The sequence below is a fragment of the Heliconius melpomene genome, chromosome 12 (genome assembly GCF_056956725.1).
Source record: "Heliconius melpomene rosina isolate 202511_hmr_F chromosome 12, ASM5695672v1, whole genome shotgun sequence".
Lineage (NCBI taxonomy): Eukaryota > Metazoa > Arthropoda > Insecta > Lepidoptera > Nymphalidae > Heliconius > Heliconius melpomene.
This window is the reverse complement of record NC_140400.1, coordinates 792,387-812,345: the sequence shown is the minus strand read 5'-3', so window position 1 is coordinate 812,345 and position 19,959 is coordinate 792,387. Positions and strand designations below refer to the sequence as shown.

General features: G+C 34.9%; 2 protein-coding genes across 4 annotated transcripts; both read left to right on the top strand.

Annotated features, from left to right (window-relative positions):
- Positions 1-993: 993 nt before the first annotated feature.
- LOC146533308 (facilitated trehalose transporter Tret1-like) lies at positions 994-12,893 on the top strand. 3 transcript variants are annotated; one of them, XM_085194432.1, is made up of 10 exons: positions 995-1,069; positions 1,486-1,554; positions 3,359-3,468; positions 3,710-3,829; positions 9,915-10,070; positions 10,389-10,556; positions 10,966-11,098; positions 11,421-11,650; positions 12,065-12,259; positions 12,594-12,893. In XM_085194432.1, exons 1-10 carry the CDS (start codon positions 1,021-1,023, stop codon positions 12,876-12,878), a joined length of 1,515 nt encoding a protein of 504 aa, XP_085050558.1. In that variant the 5' UTR covers positions 995-1,020; the 3' UTR covers positions 12,879-12,893. The 3 variants fall into 3 exon arrangements, with proteins under 3 accessions (XP_085050560.1, XP_085050558.1, XP_085050559.1); XM_085194434.1 differs by lacking the exon at positions 9,915-10,070 and having other exon boundaries at positions 994-1,069; XM_085194433.1 differs by lacking the exons at positions 995-1,069; positions 1,486-1,554 and adding an exon at positions 2,676-2,829.
- A 781-nt stretch (positions 12,894-13,674) lies between these two features.
- On the top strand, positions 13,675-19,018 carry LOC146533307 (facilitated trehalose transporter Tret1-like). Its single transcript, XM_085194229.1, has 9 exons — positions 13,675-13,821; positions 14,021-14,130; positions 15,011-15,130; positions 15,340-15,495; positions 15,964-16,131; positions 16,394-16,526; positions 17,071-17,300; positions 17,636-17,830; positions 18,476-19,018. The coding sequence occupies exons 1-9, from the start codon at positions 13,758-13,760 to the stop codon at positions 18,725-18,727; spliced, it is 1,428 nt and encodes a 475-aa protein (XP_085050355.1). The 5' UTR covers positions 13,675-13,757; the 3' UTR covers positions 18,728-19,018.
- Positions 19,019-19,959: the final 941 nt, after the last annotated feature.

The following is a 19,959-nucleotide window of genomic DNA, read 5'->3' as shown; positions in this document are numbered from 1 at the left end:
AAAATAAAAAAAAATCTGTTCTTCGCTGTAGCAACATGATGAATTACAGCGTAGAGTTCCGCAACTCAACACATGACGTTACCAAAATTGTTTGCAATCGTTCGTCTTAACGCTAGGTTCCCTTCTAATTGCGGTATACATCTTCACTTTCTAGAATAAAATATGTGTCAATGTATTAATAATTGTAAAGGTTAATAAGAGCATTGTTTTAATCTGAGAACTCCGACCTCTAACGAGATAAAAGCTCAGGACCAAAATAAACAAGTAGTGATGTGTAGCTTATTTCCAAATGGGATTTATCCTATAATAATAGGATTTATAGAACTACAAAATTCAAAATTTTCTTGTACCTCCCCTGGTGTTCACTTACCTACTACCAGGTGCTCCGGCCGCTCGTTTGCTTTGTTTTTTCCAAAAAAAAATATGCCAAAGATTTACATTTTATATTGTATACAATGGTTTTCATACATTTCTCAGACTTGATTAGCATTGGCCGTTCTCGAATTCACTGACAAAAGCAGAGTGATATGACATAGAACTTGGCATCCATAGAGATCTCCCATCTATATATTGTATATTATATAGATTACAAGGTCTGTGTTGACTCGGAATAAAATTGAAGGTTATCTCTTTATCCGGACTAATCTCTGGAATTGATTTTTTATGGGAATTTCACTGGAAGATAGAGGATGCTTTTACTACGGGTTTCCCGTGGGGTAAAAATACTGTTGCCATTAAATACAACAGTTTCAGAGAAAAAAGATAAATAAAATAGTAAAAACTTTAAACTAAAATTTGTATAGTGTTTGACAGTGGATATAATGGGGACAATTAAATACGGATGAGTCGCGAAACTCAAAGCCAGAACCCTTAAAATAAATATAAGATAATAAAAATATCATCCAAGAAATCCCACGGGACTATGATACCGACTCAAACAATTCCGCAATCCAGCTCAAGATATAAGCTATATTAACTTGATTCATACATTATAGTAATACAATCAGTTTGTTTATAATTATGCGTGACGAAGACTACTTGTCTCGTGAACCTTTGTTGCGTCGTCCGCGTACGTGTTTTCCTATTATAAAACATCCCTCCATCTCTCATAAGTCTCCATTTTATTTCCATGATTTGTAATACAGGACATAATTTTAGTGAAACAGCACCTTTCATTATGCATGTTTTAGGGTTTCGTATATCAACAGACTATTAAAATAAGTACAAAAGGTAAAAATCTTTGAGGGTCTCATAGGATTTGTCATTCGAGGTATCAAGTTGAAATTAATGTTAAATATTTTGGTTTATGGTATGTCTTAGCTGACTTTTTGGCAAAAAAATCTTTTACTTCAGTTGAAAAAAGACAACAAAAGAAAGCCTCAAAGACGACAGCCGAATTTATGCCACCAGATTTTGAATTTTTCAACAGGCATGCCACAGTTTGAAAGAAGGAGAACGAGATATATCTATAAATGTTTTTTTCAGGCCAGAAGAAAAGTTTGTATACATTCCGTGATGGGAGTCAAATGAATCAAATATTATGTGCTATTCTGAGTAAGTACATGTATGTATTAATATTTTTTTATATATCTGCATTTCATAAAGTAATTAGATTGTCGTCGTAACAAATACCTGAGCAGAGACAAATACCTGAGCAGACCGTGCAAGCGAGAGCGCGGAACAAGCATAATTTTTTTTTCAATGTTTTCCGTTTTACTACGGTGTTGAGTTGTTGAGTGGTTATAATCCATAGGGATTATAAGATACCAAAGAAGATCAAATATGCGAGTATACCTACAGTTTTTAGATATGACTGAGTTTCATAACACTAGGTTCCCAGGTTCCCACTGCCTACCCTACTATGTGTACGGGATACAACATGATAAGTGAAAAAACAAACTTTTTCAATTTGAACCAGTACCTTACGGGCCTAAGATTACCACGTTCAAGTAAACAACTTATTCAGCTTTGTGATATTAATATAGATTAGTCGTATCTCTTTATTGCCTTGCCCTAAATTGCTAAAGATGGCAAGCTACTTTTTATATACTAATACTAACAGTTATAGATATAATAAAACACTATTTCAAAATATTAATTAATTATTTAATTTATAACTTTCTAAATTTTACATTACGTGATATTTTTGTGCAGATACGAGTAACAACGGTTTCTTACACCATTCGTTTGAACATTTAACACTATCATTAACTAATCTCAAAACGAAAAGGATATTAGTCTCTAGAAAGGTTATACAACAGCGTTTTCCATCTCGACAGGCTAAGAAATTAAAATATTTTTAGATTTTTTAGCTTCACCTCGTGTTAAGTTTGCATTAAGACACTTCCAGTACGATTTTTCGCTGAATTCAGGAGGCATAACGAGTAGAGTGGCGGAGCTCAACGCCGCCCTTTGCCATGTTACCATATTGAGGGAAATGATAGTGTTAAATATTTCATTTTCTCGAATGGGAATCGAATTCATAATCACACGCTGGTGCCCCTGGGCCACTGACTGGCCCCGTAAAATTAATTTGAAAAATAAATTAATGATAAGTGGGTACAACAAAAAAAGTAGTATAAAATTATTTAAATAAACTATTAACCTTTACTAGAATTAATGAGGAACCTAGAATTAATTATCTTATTATTCTAACTTAATTAATGTAAATAACATTGTAATCATTATTATATACGAGTAGATCATTAAACGTTGCAAATATGCGATGTATTCTTTTCTATTGTAAAAAATTGTGAAAAACAAAAATGAAATTTTGCGGAGTGTTCGGTGAAGGAAGTAAAGTGAATCAAATAATATGTGCTGTTTTGAGTAAGTGTATGTTAGGGCTTGGGCTATAGTCTAAGTATCGACCGAGACAAAACTGAAACTTTTTTAATATTTAGGATAATTGAATACAATCTGCAATAGTCGATAGAGGTTGTTTTGCATGGTTATTCAATGGTCTGAAGTTTTACCGTTTCCGTGATATTTTACATTTAAATTTTTTATTACACTCGAGCAATATATATCGAATTTAATTATATAATAAGGCTGCCAAAATATTCGGACTTATTTTTTATGACATTACAAAGATTGAAAACATTAAAATTTCGTTGTAACATACATAGTATTTAAAAGAAACACTTGCTTTGTCTTCTCTTATTTGATAAAAAATAATTGTTGCTTCAATTATTCATTTTGACATAAAAAAAATTAAACTAATGAAATTATTGAAGTATATTAAGAATATTAAACTAATGAAGTATATCTAGAATATGAGAAATATTTCTGTAATCGTTCAAAATATTTAACGTAGCAGGATTTAGTAAATTTATCAGAACTAACAACTTTGTTGCAGTAAACCTCCCAGTGATATCTTACGGCGCGAGTATAGGATGGATGTCTCCGATGTCTCTGTTGCTACAGTCCAATGATTCACCTAAAGGAGTTCCTCTTACTGATGCTGAGGTATTTTTAAGAAGATTTATTTTTATGAAGTGTTAGGATCCTTCTGAATACCCTGCTAAGCAAGAAAAAGTGTGGAGTTAAAGAAAATTGTAATATAAATACTCGCAAATTGTTTTGTACATTGTTTTCAAAAGTTTTGAATTCCATTTCATAGATGTCAATAGTTTAGAGACAAATTGTGATGTAGTTTTATTGTAGATTAGTTTTGTTTAATTTTTAACGCCTACGTTTAAATTTTTAGGTGTCTTGGATGGCAGCTGTACCATATTTAATATGTGTCCCAGCCAATACATTTATTGCCTTCTTTGTGGATAAATATGGTCGTAAATTAGGCTTAATTTTGGTATCATTTGCAGGAGCAGTAAGTAGTTTGTGTCAATTTTTTCAATTAATTTATAAATTTATTTCATTTTTCTACGTAGCTTTATTAACCTTTAACTATGGACGTGATTTTTTTATAACACAAATATGGACGTCGGGTCTGTCAGACCAGTGTATTTAATGGTCATATTCCGTCTGTTTTTTAAAGGAAGAAGACAATTTTATGTTTTAGTTTACATGAATAGCCTCAAATCAAGCAAAATCAATATAAATAAAATCGCTTTTTATTAAAGTTTACGCATCACAACGATTTAAGTAACTTAAAGTCACAATTTCAGTCTTTGGCCACATGGGATGACTCTTAAGAAAATAATACTATAAAAAAAGACAGATAATAAAATAAATATTTTTTTAACAAAATATAAAGTCTAACAAATAAAAAAAATAAAAAAATTACATCTTATGTTATAAAATAAAAATTTTGACAACACCTCAAGATAAGGTATTATTTGGGATGTGACGATGCACAGCATCTGTGAGAGGGCGCTGTATACTTCCCTTTGATTATCCAATGATTTTCACTTCCGGTTGCTGTCTTCGACCAATCAGCGATCGCCGGAAGTCACGTGGTCTCAGGTGGTAGGGCGCCGGAACGTATAATAGGCGACACTACGCTTCTTACCTCATAGCGTCGTTATTTCCCATTAGAGTAACATCGTTTAAAAGTGAAAGTGCTGTGGTAAGTGTAGTGTTGGAGGTGGAATTTCTTCACATCGTGAACCGGATTTCTATATCGGGCCTACTCCTGGAAAGGCCTCCAGCAAAGATGTTCATCCTCATCAAGAGAATTTGCTTTTGTGAAATTCAAAGGTAACAAAATGGACAACGGGTGAGTCATTTGAATCTCTTGTGTAACAAGTTTCTACATGCATGTAATACTGTTCTATTGCTTGGTATTATATATACCAATACTGTAGTGGATTCTGAGCTTACCGAACACGGCTGTGTTATAACCTACAATAAGGTGTAGGTATATGTCTCAGATTTTCAGCAGTTATGGCCCAATTTTATTCAACTAACGGGCATTGCAAAAAGCAAGAGGACTCATCGCTTGTTTAACGCTCTCGGCATAATGTCATGCGATGTAAACGGAGTTTACTAAATAAATCGGTTTTCACCGAGTTTACTTAGTTGTATTATCCATTAATATACTACCTTCGTTTAAATACGATAAATTCGTTAGGAGCGTATCCTGAGCGAGTTATCAAATATATAAAAATTTCTGTTCTCCTCATATATATCAGGGAAGCGGATTATTTAATAGTTGCCAGTTGTCAAAACCAGATGGCGTTGCCTGTCACTCTGACGTGACACCGGTCGATGACAATCAGAAATGGGATCGGAACAAGCTCCGGTCCCAACCACCTTATTCTGCGACATATATAAGTCTGTCTATTTTTAGATACATTTGTAATAGGATAATTACTAACGTTGTTGAAATGTTATAATCGCTGGGAGCGTATCCTAAGCGAGTTAACAAATAACAATGGATAAATCTGCGTGGGACTTTCTTTTTGCTTCTTTTGACAATTGCAGGCGAATACTCGGAAGAATTAGACACAAGGATTTGAAGACAATTTCAAAGCCTCCTGGCAGGAAAAGTGTTTCAAACACGGAATATCGGAGGTTCATTTTCTCAATCCTGGAGGAGTGAGGATAAAAGAATTGTGGATTTGCTGCTTATTCATGGTTACTGCCATCGCTGTGAACGTCATAACATTTAGCAATGGGCTCCATAGTATTTAGCAATCACGGGATCTTCTGTATGGCCTCTTCGGCAAAAGTTCTAGCCAGTCACCTTATCTTAGTTGCCTTAAGAGGGACTCGGGCTATTACTTGACATAAGGTATGTTCAACTATTTAAAGTGCATTTATCCGTATATTAGAATTTAAAAAAGCTCGGTACTATTTTAATGCTCTCAATTGTACGGGAGGGGGGCAGTTATAAGGAGGCTGCCTCTGAGCGTATCGGAGGCAGTGGCTGATGGTTTGGGCTCCGTAGGCCCTTCCCGGTTTAATCGCGGGAATGCATCTAGCCATTTACCTCCATGCCACCAATAATCCTTTTCCAAGATTATTTGAAGCAGTTAGACCTTCGTCAACCGTACATGCATCAAAAATTGAGAAGCATGCGTTGAGTATGAAACTCTAGCACGTTTAATTATACATTAGCAATTGTCAAGCATCAGTGCATACCGGATATCGGAAGTATGGAGTGAGAACCCGCCGACGGGTAACACAAGCCCAGAACTTAGTACAAGGGTGTTGCATGATTGTTAATAATTTTATTTAAATGTAACCGTATCTTCCTGTATACATGGTGTTAAGAAATACGGAGGCTGCCTATGGGTATATCGGAAACGGGTGTAGATGGTTTGGGGGCTCTGAAAACTCTTTTCGACTTAATAATGAGCATTCTCCATATCGTCTCTGGCTTTATCCAATAAGAATTTTCAAGCGGTTCGAGAAAGCAAGGATAGAAAATAGTTCGACTCACGTTCTACAACTGATAAAGCAAACCAATAGGATATGGATGGTTGAGTAATGGATAAAAAGAAGCAATGTGTCAAAACTAAATTAAAAAACTGATTAAAATAGCGGGTTCAAGTATTATAAAAAGTCGCCGAAAGTTTCTTTGGGCTAATTTGGCATTACCCTCGTGCAAGTGAGTGCACATCCCCGCGAGTGCCGCGGCAAAAGTATTTTATAGCTGACGTACTATATAATAGATACCGTACATCCCTGTGGTGCATTCGAGTAGCCATCAGAATTGAAGCTGATGTAGTGGAAGAAATCTATAATCCATCTAGAAGAAAAGAATCAAGCTAGAAAATGCGACGGCGACTGATGTTAGTATTTGGAAAAAGTAAAATTTGCATCTAGCAAGAGTAAGAAGCAGGAGAAGGAGGAAAAGAAGGCAGCTAAATAATTCAGAAGGCAAATCAAGACCAAATTAAAGTCGCCAGTTGAGCGACTTATTACTGAAGTTGTTAGATATGACAAAATATGAAATGCGAGAATTACAGACAACCTTTTATTACTAAATTGTTGTATACCATAAAGTATGATAATCAATAATATTGCAAAAAGACTATCAAGAAGTTTCATTCGTTTTTTGTAACTTTGGTTCCAAAGCTGGGGAAAGCTAATGAAAATAATCGTCTTCATGTGACATGAGGGCTGTGTAAAGGTAGTTACATATATACCTTGGCGATATCCACGTGCGTAACGTAGATATTCCGCCGCATATTGCCATGAGTTTTGCATAAACTGAACCTGGCTAGCGAGGTATACACGTAGTCACAACTCCAATATGGCGGAGAGCATGTTGGATGTCTACGACATCATTAAGTCCAGGGAAGTCGGACGTTTAAATTGAGTGCATCTGTATTTAAATCGTATATTTTGACACTGTGAAGTTGCTCCTAAAAGCGAATTTCAGAGAGTGAACTATTGTAGTTCTAAAATACAGCTAAGAAGCGATAATTGAAATTTTATAATAATTGATACCTTTATATGTAAATGTATAGTAGTATCAATTACTTATAACTTTATTACACTTCGAAGAATGATATAATCATTAGTCGGCCTGAATTTTGTTGAAAAACTAATGAGCTCATAAACTCACATTTTCTAACGCATCGTATATCAAGTACAGTTTGCTTCAAAACTGTACGTAAGTAGAAGATAGGAAATTCATATCATGAATTGTCGGTCTGGTTGCGGATCGGGTAAGCATTCATTGATGCTTTTGTGAAGTTGTAAGACTCAAAGTATGTGATAATGAAATCAAGTCTTAAATTTTACAAATGCGTTCAAAGGTTTGACCAGTATAAGAATATATTATTGGGCTAAGTACATAATATTTTATAGAGCATTCTATTAAATACTCTAGTGTTATAAATATGTATAACTTGGGTAACTACTTCATCATCATCATCATCATCAGCCTGTCCTCGTCCACTGCTGGACGTGGGCCTCTCCAATGGCGCGCCGCTGGGCTCTATCTTCGGCTCTCTGCATCCGGCCGTTGCCGCCACCTTGCGGACATCGTCACCCCATCTAGCAGGAAGACGGTCTTTAATTACGCTTGCCAAGGCGTGGTGTCCACTCTAGAACGCGTCTACTTACTATAAATTTATTATAGTTGTTAAAAAAGGAAGTATGGAGTTGGTTGCCGGTTCTATCTACGACCCGCTGTCTGAGCCGGAGATGGTTTCCAATAGACCGGACGACATTTTCATTGTCATTTCGATCCTGCTCGTACTTCTAACATCATATTTCGTTTAGAAATATTTTGGTGAAACAGGTGACCTGTCGAAAATTACGCTCTAGAGACGGTGGTGTCATCCTAAGAAAAATGTTTTTCTAGGTTCTACATTAAGAAACTAGCTAGACCACCGGAAACGGGCTACAAAAGGTAACAATTTTGTTGTGTAACTTAGAGGTGAGGCTACGCAAGGGCTTCATGAATAATAATGAATACTTATATAAACAGGTTATTAAATTATTATCAAAAGAAGTGAGCACGTCTAGCTTTATTATTTAGACGGTTATGCGAGCTTCCTTTCCTACTCAGGCTTATCAGCGAGTTGCGGATCATCTTTTAAAATTTGTTTGTATGCAAATTATAAGTAAATCTAATAATTGAAGTTAGATTATTTTGGCTCAGCTTCCGGCAGAGCGATTATTAATTGAATTAAAAAATTAAGCAATTAACAATTTGCTTATAAATAAAACAATGTTACTCATGTTTTTTGTGGTTTTACAGATCAATTTATCTGAATGTATCAGAATCAGTTTATACAATCATTCTGATTTAGATCACATAGCGTCGTGCGTGGTCACCAGGAGTTATAAACACGTCTCTCACAGATGCTGTGCATCGTCACATCCCAAATAATAGTACAAGTTTTACATAACAATAAAACTTGTATTATTGTGGAGAGACGATGCACAGCATCATTTTAAGGCTCCTGGTGAGAATCTGCTATGAGGTAAGAAGCGTAGTGTCGCCTATTATACGTTCCGGCGCCCTACCACCTGAGACCACGTGACTTCCGGCGATCGCTGATTGGTCGAAGACAGCAACCGGAAGTGAAAATCATTGGATAATCAAAGGGAAGTATACAGCGCCCTCTCACAGATGCTGTGCATCGTCTCTTGGGGGCAAAGTATACATGTTTTTCAAGAACCCAAAACTATTTTTTTAGCTTCATGTTCAATAAATGATAGATCAGATCGCGAAACGCGAGTCAAAGTCATTCTCAATTTTTAGAGTAGTTTAGTATACGAAACGCGTCTTTTTATTTGATAAAGTGTTATTTTCTTTATAAAATGTCGTCGTCCAATTCTTTTGATTGATGTTGATTATAAAGTACCGATATATTTGTCCCTGACGTGCTTGGTCGATCATTTTTTTCCATTTTATCATAAAAACTAAAAAAATTGAATCTTTTTTTAGGTAAATAATATTTATATTACTAAAATATATGACAAACAATGCAAAATAATATATGATATATAACAATAAAAACATTTGAATACAAATAATACAATTAAAATATTAAAGTATATTTTGTAATATTATAAAAATATATGGTGTTTTCAAATCATTATGTATGGGAAACATGGACGTCGGGTCTGACAGACCCAGGCCCCGTTTAGAAAGTTAAATACTCACGTGTTTTGGACCCAGAGACACAACCATTGCTATCTACATTCATTTTGGCATTAATACGAAAGGTACTGAGCGACTCAGTGGCGGAGGTCACCGAGAAGTGGCCGATTTGTAGAATTCGTAGACCTAGATGGGTCTGTGAGACCCGACGTCCATACTTAAAGGTTAAACCAGACTGAAAATTACTCAAAATGTAGAAATACTCTAGTGATGCGTGTAAAAGAATGTACATAGAGAAATATTATTTTTGAAAATATTCTTGATTTTCATGCTGACACTTTTCTAACCAGTGATAACGATTCTATCGATTCAAAAGTAGTAGAAAAGTCATCTTAATTAAAACTATTTTATTTTTTTTTTGATTTGAAAATATATTTTTAACAAGGTTAGTTGGACTTTATTGCTCGTTTCCCTGGACATTTGGGCCATGATCCTAGCGCGGGCTCTGGTCGGCATCACCATGTCTGGGTGTTACATTATCTGTCCTATATATACAAAGGAGATTAGCGATGACAAAATAAGAGGTGCTTTAGGATGTTTTGTAAGTATATCTACAGAGAACTTATTCTCTTCTTTTTTCTAAACCTATACTATATGCTTATAAAAAACACAGAAAAAAAGGCCAATGTAGCGCACGGACACAAGCGTGTGACTATGAACGCGATAGATTGTGGCTTAGATTTCTACTTGAGAAAATTAAATATTTCATATTTTAATTTCTTCGCTCTGGTAACGAGGCAACATGCAGCGTTTATCTCCGCCACTTAACTTGCTTTAAGTGTGTCTAATACAGATAAAAAGTTCGATTCACAATTGTTATATAAACGTGCATGCATATACATACATAATATGTTTCCAGATAATTTTGTTTCACACGACTGGTAATTTGTTTATATATATTTTGGGAGATCTTTTGAACTACTACCAAGTTCTCTGGATATGTCTGGCTGTACCAATTATTCACTTGGCCGTGTTCATTTTCATGCCTGACTCGCCCTCGTATCTAGTGAAGACAGGACAAATTGAGGTACTGTTCAACAGATATTTATATGTAACTATGATTTGTGTTAACCGTCTTATTAACAAAGAATTCAGTCAATTTTTTTTTGGATGGCATTATAAAGCTAAGAAAAACCAGCGATCCAAACACGTTTACACGCTTAAACTTATTGTGATATATAGCCAAATTATCCGTTATTGTGATGTATAAGGTATCTTATTGTAAAGTTTTATCGGAATTCACTCAATAGTTTTTGCGTGAAATTGTAAAAAACTTTCACATTTAAAATTTTAATAAGATTTTTTATTTATTTTGTATATATACATCATAATTCAGTCTAGCGACTCATATAATTTTTGTGATATAACTATTTATTTCATTTATAATACGATTGTTATAAACATTTAAATATCGTATAATATCTCCTGCAACACAGAAAGCAACTAAAGCAATCACTTGGCTTCGATGTAAACCTGAGGGTGATAAGGAAGTACAAGAAGTCTTAAACGTTATTATAACAGAACAAAAGAAGGATGATGAAGCTAACCAATTCTTACTCAAAACTATTTGTAAGTTGTTCTTAATGTAACTATTAATTTTAAAATATATTTTAATTCGAGGCCAGTCGTGATGCAGGAGCAGGTAATAAACGCGATACGTTGTAGGTTCGATTCCCACTCGAATAATAAAATATTTAATATTTTCATTTCCATACTCTTGCACAGCGTGGCATTGTTTTCCGTCACTTATCGCGCATTGCCTCCAAAATTGGGCGAAAAGTAAGAAAGGAGTTATTTAACACTAGGTTTGGAATACAGCATGAAGCTTAAAAAATAGAATTAATCATTCACGATGGCTACTATTTTCAAATTATTAATATCATAATTTCAGTTACTGACAAGATTTTGTACAAAGCCTTCCAAATAGCAATGATATCGACATTAGCTAGAGAAGTGTGTGGAGCCATACCTGTTTTAAATTTTGCGGGTGAAATCTTCACTTTTGCTTCCACTGATGAAGGTATTACGTTAAGACCGAACCAGCAGGCAATACTGCTCGGTGCAGTACAAGTCGTAGGATCGATTATAGCTTCTAGCCTTGTGGAAAGATCTGGGAGGAAGGTATTGAATTTCTTTTTACTTAGTTATTTTTTTAGCTTCACGCTGTAAGTGATGCCCATACCAGAGTAGGCAGAGGAATCCTGTCAACTCCCTGTTAACTAATGGGAATGAAATTCTAAGTTCCCAGGTTCTCTCTGCCTATCCAGTGCAGTGCTGGACATAGCGTAAAGATGAAAACAAGGTAGATCAGACGGATATGTCGCAATTTAACACGTGGATTAGTTCGATCAGTCTTTTGATGTATATTGATAGATTACCACATTTTTTTGTAACTTTAGAGTTTCTACATATATATTAAAAAAATCTACAGCTTAACTAATATGAATTGTCTGTAAGGGTCTATATACGGCGCGACCATAGACAGCTTAACCATAAATATTTTACATTTTACGATATTTCTTTAAATTTTAACAGCCTCTTCTCTTCGTAACCTCATTGATTTCTGGCCTCAGTATGGGCATCTTAGCTTCATGGTTCTTGATGCGGGACTATGGTATTATCGCTCCATCGTGGATACCATTGTTCACGTTATGTCTCTGCATCTTCTGTGATTCTTCTGGTCTTCAACCCGTGTCTGTTGTACTGTCTGGAGAAATCTTCTCTTTCAAGGTACACTATTTTTATTATAGCGTTTTAAACTATTTTTATTATAAAGTTTTCATTTGCAGGAGAAAATACATACGACCTCGCTTAAAAATATATTCAATAGCTCGCTCAATAGATATTCGAATTATTGAACACCACAATAATATTATTAGTCATCGCTAGTGAATCTAGCGATGTCTAAAAATATTATCAAATAAAAAATAAAATAATTTAGAAGTTTTCATGAAGAAATCAAACTTATTAAAATCCTGTCACTTAGCATTTCTTTAATAGAAATAATTTATTATTCTTAATATTTTTTTATTATAGTATTTACAAATATTGTTTCTCTTTTCAGTACCGAGGCACCGTTATAGCGATGGCCATGTGTGGTTCTTCTTTATCGGACTTCCTACAGCTATTATTCTTTAAGCCAATTGCAAAATCAATCGGCATACACGTTTCGTTTTACTTTTTCGGCATTATTTGTATATTTATGGCAGCATACGTTTTAATAGTAATACCAGAAACAAGAGCCAGGTCGTTAGAAGATATTTACCGGGATTTAGGTAAAAATCAAGATGAAAAAAATGATTATCCAGAAATTCAAATTAGTAAAAATAAAGAAATTAATAAAAATTAAAAACTTACTTTTACTACCTATTTTTATTTTTTTATAATAATTGTAAAGCTGGTTACTTAAATGTGGTAATGGTATTTTAAAATAGTCTATTATTAAATAGCTTTATTTCACACATAAATTATGAGCGTTCCTTATATTCTAATGAATAACCAAACTGGAACTATATTAAACAAGTTTTATCAAAAATAATGGTTATTATATACATAATATGTAAATATTTTAAAGTAATATATGATAATAGTACTATTTGTATAATCGAAAATTATATTATATTTATTTCCCTATACCATAAAAAATACACGTCATCATCGTATAAAGTTAGTAAAAAGAGAAAACCTAGTGTTAAGATACTCCGTTCTCAACATTCTATTCATATTTTGGTATTATATTTTTAATGGAAAGACCAAACATTGCACTTTGTCTATCTGAAACAGACCTAGTAAAATATTTTTATAACTTCACGCTGTATCCCGCACATAGTAGGGTAGGCAGAGGGAACCTAGGAACCTAATGTTAAGACACTCCATTGCCGTTAAGATACTTTCGTTCTTCACTTTGAGCCGATTTCGTGATGAGTGATGGAACTTAACATCGTACTTTGTCTTGACCACAAAGCGAAAAAAATAGAAATATTCAATACTTCGTTTCCTCGTAGGAGTCGAACCCACAACCTGCGGTGTTTACAGTGACACTTTGTGCCCCTGCGCCACGACTGACCTCAATTATATTCTATATAATATGTTTTTTTTGGCTTGGCTTGGTGGGCTTGCTGTTGTTTAGTTTGCTCTAAGCCGCAAAGACGATCGAACGGTTCTAGAAAAGTTCAAAAGATAATTTAATTTTAATATCTACATATCTAATAATAAATAGTTAACTGTAATGAAGTTCCACGGATTTTTTGGTGAAGACAGCAAAATAAATCAAATATTATGCGCTATATTGAGTAAGTATTACTTATTATTAGTATCACATTATATAGCAGGGTTGATAGAGAGAACCTAGAATCGTAGATTACTTATTACACTTCGTTCTCATTAAGACATTCCCATTCTCTACTTTGCGCCGAATTCTGGAGGCTTTAAAAAAAAATTCTAAAATTTTAGCTATTATAGTTGCAATATAATATTTGAAATATTTTTTAGTAAATCTACCAGTATTATCTTACGGCGCGAGTATAGGATGGATGTCTCCGATGTCTCTGTTGCTGCAGTCCAAAGACTCACCAAAAGGAGTTCCTCTTACTGACACTGAGGTAATAATTTTAGTTTTATGAGCAAAGAAACTTTAGCACTTTTCATTGAAATTTTAACATTGACATTGTGTGAAGCATTAAAGCACGTATGGAAAACGTTCTGTTTCCAATCGAGGAAATGGAATATTTCAAATTGAGCGGAAAGTGGGAAGCGGAAGTCTCTTAATGGGAAAGAAGTGTTTTAACAGTAAATTCTCATGTGCAATCGTGAAGCTAAAAAAAAGCAAAATTATAAAGATAAATATTACGGCTGCACAATGATTGTATACTTGACGATTACGGGTTTGATTGCCTTTCTTGGAAATAAATAAATTGTCATTTCTTTACTCAGTTAATAAAATCCTCTCCATTTACAGTGTCCCCAAAATTCGGGGGGCGCGGGGAACCGTCTTAAGACTGCCTGCCTGCAGGGTAAATCCTGCTATGTAGCGTAAAGCTACATATATTTTTATTTTCTTTAAAACTTACTATTCAAGATAAATAATAATTTATTCTTGCAGATATCGAATATCTATTTGTTACGGATATTAATTTCATCCTTGTAACAGACAAACGTCTATTTGTCTATAACAAATGGCGATAGATAAAAATATATCACATTTTCTTAAATAAAATTTATTGAGGTCAATCGTGGTGGTGTCAAAGCAAAGCGCGGTCAGGAGTTCGCAACTAACTAAAAATACGTAACGCTTTTAGAATGCGGCGGATGGGAATAGAGTTTCTTAACACTAAGTTCTCTCCGCCTACACTGCTGCATGTGAGGGATACATCATGAAGCTGATTTAATATTTTTTTTACTTTATACTATCAAAGGTATAAGGAAGTGGAAAGCAACACGAGATTCTCCCTGATATTTGTAAATGTACAGTCTTTTTTTAAGGTCTCGTGGATGGCAGCCGTTCCTTACTTAATAAGTATTCCCGTGAATCCAATGATGGCCTTCATCGTAGACAAGTTCGGACGAAAAACGGCTTTAATTTTAGTATCATTAGTTGGGGTTGTAAGTATTATATACTTATTGATATATTCTGCGCGGCGTTAAGTTTCACCATTCAACATGAATGCCTCGAGAATTCAGCGGAAAGTGGGGACGGAAGTGTCTTAACAGAAGGTACCGTGGTTCTCTCTGTCAACCCTGCTATGTACCGGATACAGCATGAAGCCAAAAAAAAGAGAAACTTATTGATTGTTCACGATTCATTGTTCCAGGCTAGTTGGGGTTTTTTCCTAATTTCGCTTGAAGTTTGGGCTCTTATAATAGGTCGGTGTCTCGTTGGTGTTACCATGTCAGGTGCTTATATCATATGTCCAATATATACTAAGGAGATTAGTGATGACAGTATACGAGGAGCGTTGGGATGCTTTGTAAGTACATACATTTTTTTTCTAGTTTCACGCTTACACACACGTATATAGCAGGATAGGCAGAGCGACTTAGTGCTAAGACACTACCATTAGGTTTTCGTCGCCTAATGTCCGAGACATTATGTGCTCAGTCGGTTTCACGAGTGTGACATGTGTGTGTGTCATAGATTTATCATATTAGTATTACTGGCAAGAATCTAAATTAGGCGGTCGTGGCACAGGCCACAAGGCTGTGACTGTAACGCGACGGTAGTGGAGCTGATCCCCACTCGGGTGAATGAATTATTATTTCGCTCTGGCACCCACATAAAAGACCACAAAACTTAACGCAATGCCTAAGAAAAGTTGGTGGAAATTTGGAAACGGAGTATCTTAACACTAGGATCCCACTGTCTATCCTGCTATGTGCGGGATACAGGGTTAAGCTGATTTATTTCTATTAATCTAATTTTATTTATTTTAACGCAGGTAATTTTATTTCACACGATAGGCAACCTCTTTACGTACATTTTGGGTGATTTACTCAGCTACTATACGATTTTGTGGGTATGTCTGGCCATACCTTGTTCTCACATTGTTTTATTCCTTTTTATGCCGGATTCTCCATCATATTTGGTCAAGAGAGGTAGAGTTGAGGTGAGTTTATTGTTAAAATATTTATATGTTGTATTTGTGGATTTTTACGTCAGTGTATGTATGGTGTTATACAAAGTGAATGTATATATGTTGCCAAAGCGCCAAATAATGTGCTCCATCATACTACTTTTTATACTAATAATTATAATAAAATTAATTATTCATTTAATATTGTTCCAGCGTATAGATAAATAATTTAATATAATAGTGACAAGAACATATTGTGCGCTAATTTTTAATTTCGTCCCTTTATTACTTCTAGGAGGCGACCAAGGCTATCGCTTGGCTCAGATGTACGTCTACAGTAGATAGTCGAATATTAGATGAAATAAATCAAATCAAAAGCGAACAGAAGAAAGATGATGAAGCTAAAGAATTTATGCTAAAAACTATTTGTAAGTTTTTTGTATTTTACTCATTCAAGCTGAGACGGCAGATCGATTCCTAGACTTTTTTTTTTAGCTTCAAGCTGTTTTCCACCTAGTATTAAAACATACAGTTCCCATTATAACACTTTCGTTTTTCGCCGAATTCTCGAGTTTAGTGGCGGAACTCAGCGTCGCGCTTTCCTTGTTACCTGAGCGAAAAAAATAAAATTTGATATATTCCCTTGCGTGGGGATCTAACTCACTACCATCACGTCTAACCTCGCTTTTTTAATATTAATTAGAAAATTTCTTAACGTAAAATACTTGTTAATAACTCAAATAAAAAATCTTTCGATGTTGGTCTAGAAACAATCAATCAATGGAAATTTCACATAACAATAACGATTTTTATGCAAATATTTGTATTTTGTATCGTATATATATGAACAAACATGTTTAGCTTGAACCCTTTTTGGAACCGGTCTCTTACTCGATAATAGGAAATGATGAGTTTGATATACTCGGCTCATGTCTTTTAAATATTATGTAATGAGGTCTTTTTTTATTACAGTTACTGATAAAATTCTAAGGAAAGCATTACAAATTGCATTAATATCAACCATTTCGAGGGAAATTTGTGGGGCTATACCTGTACTTAGCTTTGCTGGTGAAATTTTCTCACTGGCTTCCGGTCGAGATGGAATTCTTTTATCTCCAAATCAACAGGCAATGATGCTAGGTGCTGTACAGGTCGTGGGTTCGGCAATCGCTTCGAGTGTTGTCGAAAAATCTGGGAGAAAGGTAATACTCCTGATCTAAATTTGTAAGTTGTAGTATTTTTAAGTCCGTTTCATTTATTTAAAAGCTGTATCCTAATTTAAAATCAGGATTGTAATCGTCTTTGGGAATAACTAAGATTAGTGTATGACATATAATACATTGTTTGTGCCCAGGTATCGCTAATGTAGTCACTGTACCTGAACGGTCTATAGATAACGATAACGGCCTAGTTATCAGAAGAAATCGAAAAATTGAAAATATTTAATATTTTCCACCCCCGAGTGAGACTCAAACCCACAACCGTCGCGCTTACATTCGCACCTAATTATTTTATAAATATATTTTTTGTATTTCAGCCCCTTCTCTTCATTTCATCTTTGATATCTGGCCTAAGTATGTGTATATTAGCGTCGTGGTTCTTGATAAAGGATTTCAATATTATCACCCCGGCGTGGATACCGTTATTGTCACTGTGCCTATGCATATTTTGTGACTCGATCGGACTGCAACCAATGTCGATCGTCTTGGCTGGTGAAATTTTCAGTTTTAAGGTATTTTTTGTTTTCTTTTTTTTTCAGCTTCACGCTGTATCCCGTATGTAGCAGGGCCGACAGAGGCACTCTAGTGTTAAAGCACTTCGCTTCTCACTTTCATTTCAGAGGTGCATGCTTATGCCCTTGCGCCACGAGCGGTCATTAAAACCCTTCCGTTCTTCGTTATAACTTCTTGATTTATCGTAAATAATAATAAATATATGAAGTCAGCTTCACGTTGCATCTCGAACGAAGCATGGTAGGCAGAGGGAACTTAGTGTATTGAATGGAAAATGGATGGAAAATGGAGAACGAAGTGTCTTACACTTCGTTTCTTTACAATTCTGGAGGCATTGCGTGTTGAATAACGGAACTGACCGCCGCGGTTTTTCTAGGCACCAGTGTAAAAAATTAAAATATAAATTTTAATAAATATATAATTATGTAATAAATATTCCATTTCCTCGAGTGGGAATCGAACACACAACCAGTCGCTTTTACAGTCACAAAAATTGGAGGGAGAGTGGAGAACGGAATTAATACTAGGATCTCTCTGCCTATCCTGCCTGCTGCTTCTTAAGGACATGTTATTATTTCGGAATGAACTTGTACCTATAGATCTCCGATTGAAATAGACATTAGTTATATTTTTCTTTCTTTCAGTACCGTGGCACAGTAATGGCGGTGGCAATGTCAAGTACTTCAATATGCGCTTTCGTACAGCTTCTATTCTTTAAGCCGCTTGCTAATTCCATAGGGATTTACGTGTCTTTTTATTTATTTGGTTTAATTTGCCTTTTGATGGCCGCATATGTCATTTTTGTCATTCCCGAAACAAGGGCGAGGCCGTTGGAAGATATTTACAAAGACTTAGGGAAGAAGAGTTCGGAAGAATTGGAAAATAATCGGGTATAACTAGAAAAAAGACACAGTGCCTTTATCGTGATGGTTGTGGGTAACATTCCTACTCGGGAGAATGAATTTATTTGATTTGATTTAAGTTATTTGATTTGCTCCTTTTTGGTAATAAAACAAAACGCAATATTGAGTTCTTACATTCGTTAAAATGTCTATCTGATATAGGGATTTACATATAAAACCTTGTGAACACGCCGATAATGATTTGGGTGTCTAGACTGCCGTATGATATTATTTATTTATATATATTGACTTTATACTAATAAATAGATTTTGGAGATTTTTTTATTTATTGTCTATTTCTTAGCATATATTTAAAATTAAAAAGACAGTGTAATTAGAGAGTCACTAGATACTAATGTTATCTTACAACAAAAAACCAATAATTATGCTTTGGAATCGATTGAGAGACGAGCCATAAGATTTATCAAAAACGAGACCCTCGTTTAGTTTAGTAGTCTCCTAAGGGAAAGAAACAGAAAGGAAACCTCTATTAAGGTCTGGACTCCATTACCAGATCAGCTCGACCACATCATATTATTGTGTTGTCACCTAAGCTACGTATTATTGCCAAGTTTGATGATGACAAAATCATTAGAAGTATATATGTATATATAATTAAGGTTCTTAGATTTTTTTACGTCGTTAGAACTGGACCTAATAAAAGCGGGTTAAGAAGAGGAAGTTCTGCATTCTTATCAGCTTCACACTGTATACCGCACACAACAGGGGAAGCAGAGAAACCTAGTGTTAAGACACTCCATTCCCCACTTTTTGGAGGCATTATGTGTTGAGACGAACGCAACGCCGGGCTTTTGCCTCGATACTATAGCGAAGAAATGAAAATTTAAATAAATATTTCATCTCCTCGAGTGGGGATCGAACCCACAGCCAGTCGATTTTACAGTCACACTTTGTGCCTCTACGCCACGACTGGCCTCGTTAATTATATTATATTATATTTTTTTATGTTTGTCCGTTGATTTCTCCGTCGTCTGTGGACTGATTGTAAAAAAAATTTTTGATGTGATAACTTTTATGAGAGGATAAGCCGCTTCGTCACGTAATGCGCCGCTTTGTCTGTCCTTTCTCTTACATAAACGGTAACGGCAGGCAGACTCCTTCTCTCTCATTCTAACTCAATACACTCTGTTCCCATTAAGACTCTTCCGTTCCCTACTCAGAAGAAGAATGAAGAATGAATGAAAATATTAAATATTGCATGGCAC

Bases quoted from the DNA above. Each gene is read 5' to 3' on its own strand.
- LOC146533308 (XM_085194432.1), top strand. From the start codon at position 1,021: ATGCGTGACGAAGACTACTTGTCTCGTGAACCTTTGTTGCGTCGTCCG. The intron at 3,830-9,914 runs GTAAGTAGTTTG...ATTTTTAACAAG, and splicing joins TGGTATCATTTGCAGGAGCA to GTTAGTTGGACTTTATTGCT. The intron at 10,557-10,965 runs GTACTGTTCAAC...CCTGCAACACAG, and splicing joins TGAAGACAGGACAAATTGAG to AAAGCAACTAAAGCAATCAC.
- LOC146533307 (XM_085194229.1), top strand. From the start codon at position 13,758: ATGAAGTTCCACGGATTTTTTGGTGAAGACAGCAAAATAAATCAAATA. The intron at 13,822-14,020 runs GTAAGTATTACT...AATATTTTTTAG, and splicing joins AATATTATGCGCTATATTGA to TAAATCTACCAGTATTATCT. The intron at 14,131-15,010 runs GTAATAATTTTA...TCTTTTTTTAAG, and splicing joins TTCCTCTTACTGACACTGAG to GTCTCGTGGATGGCAGCCGT.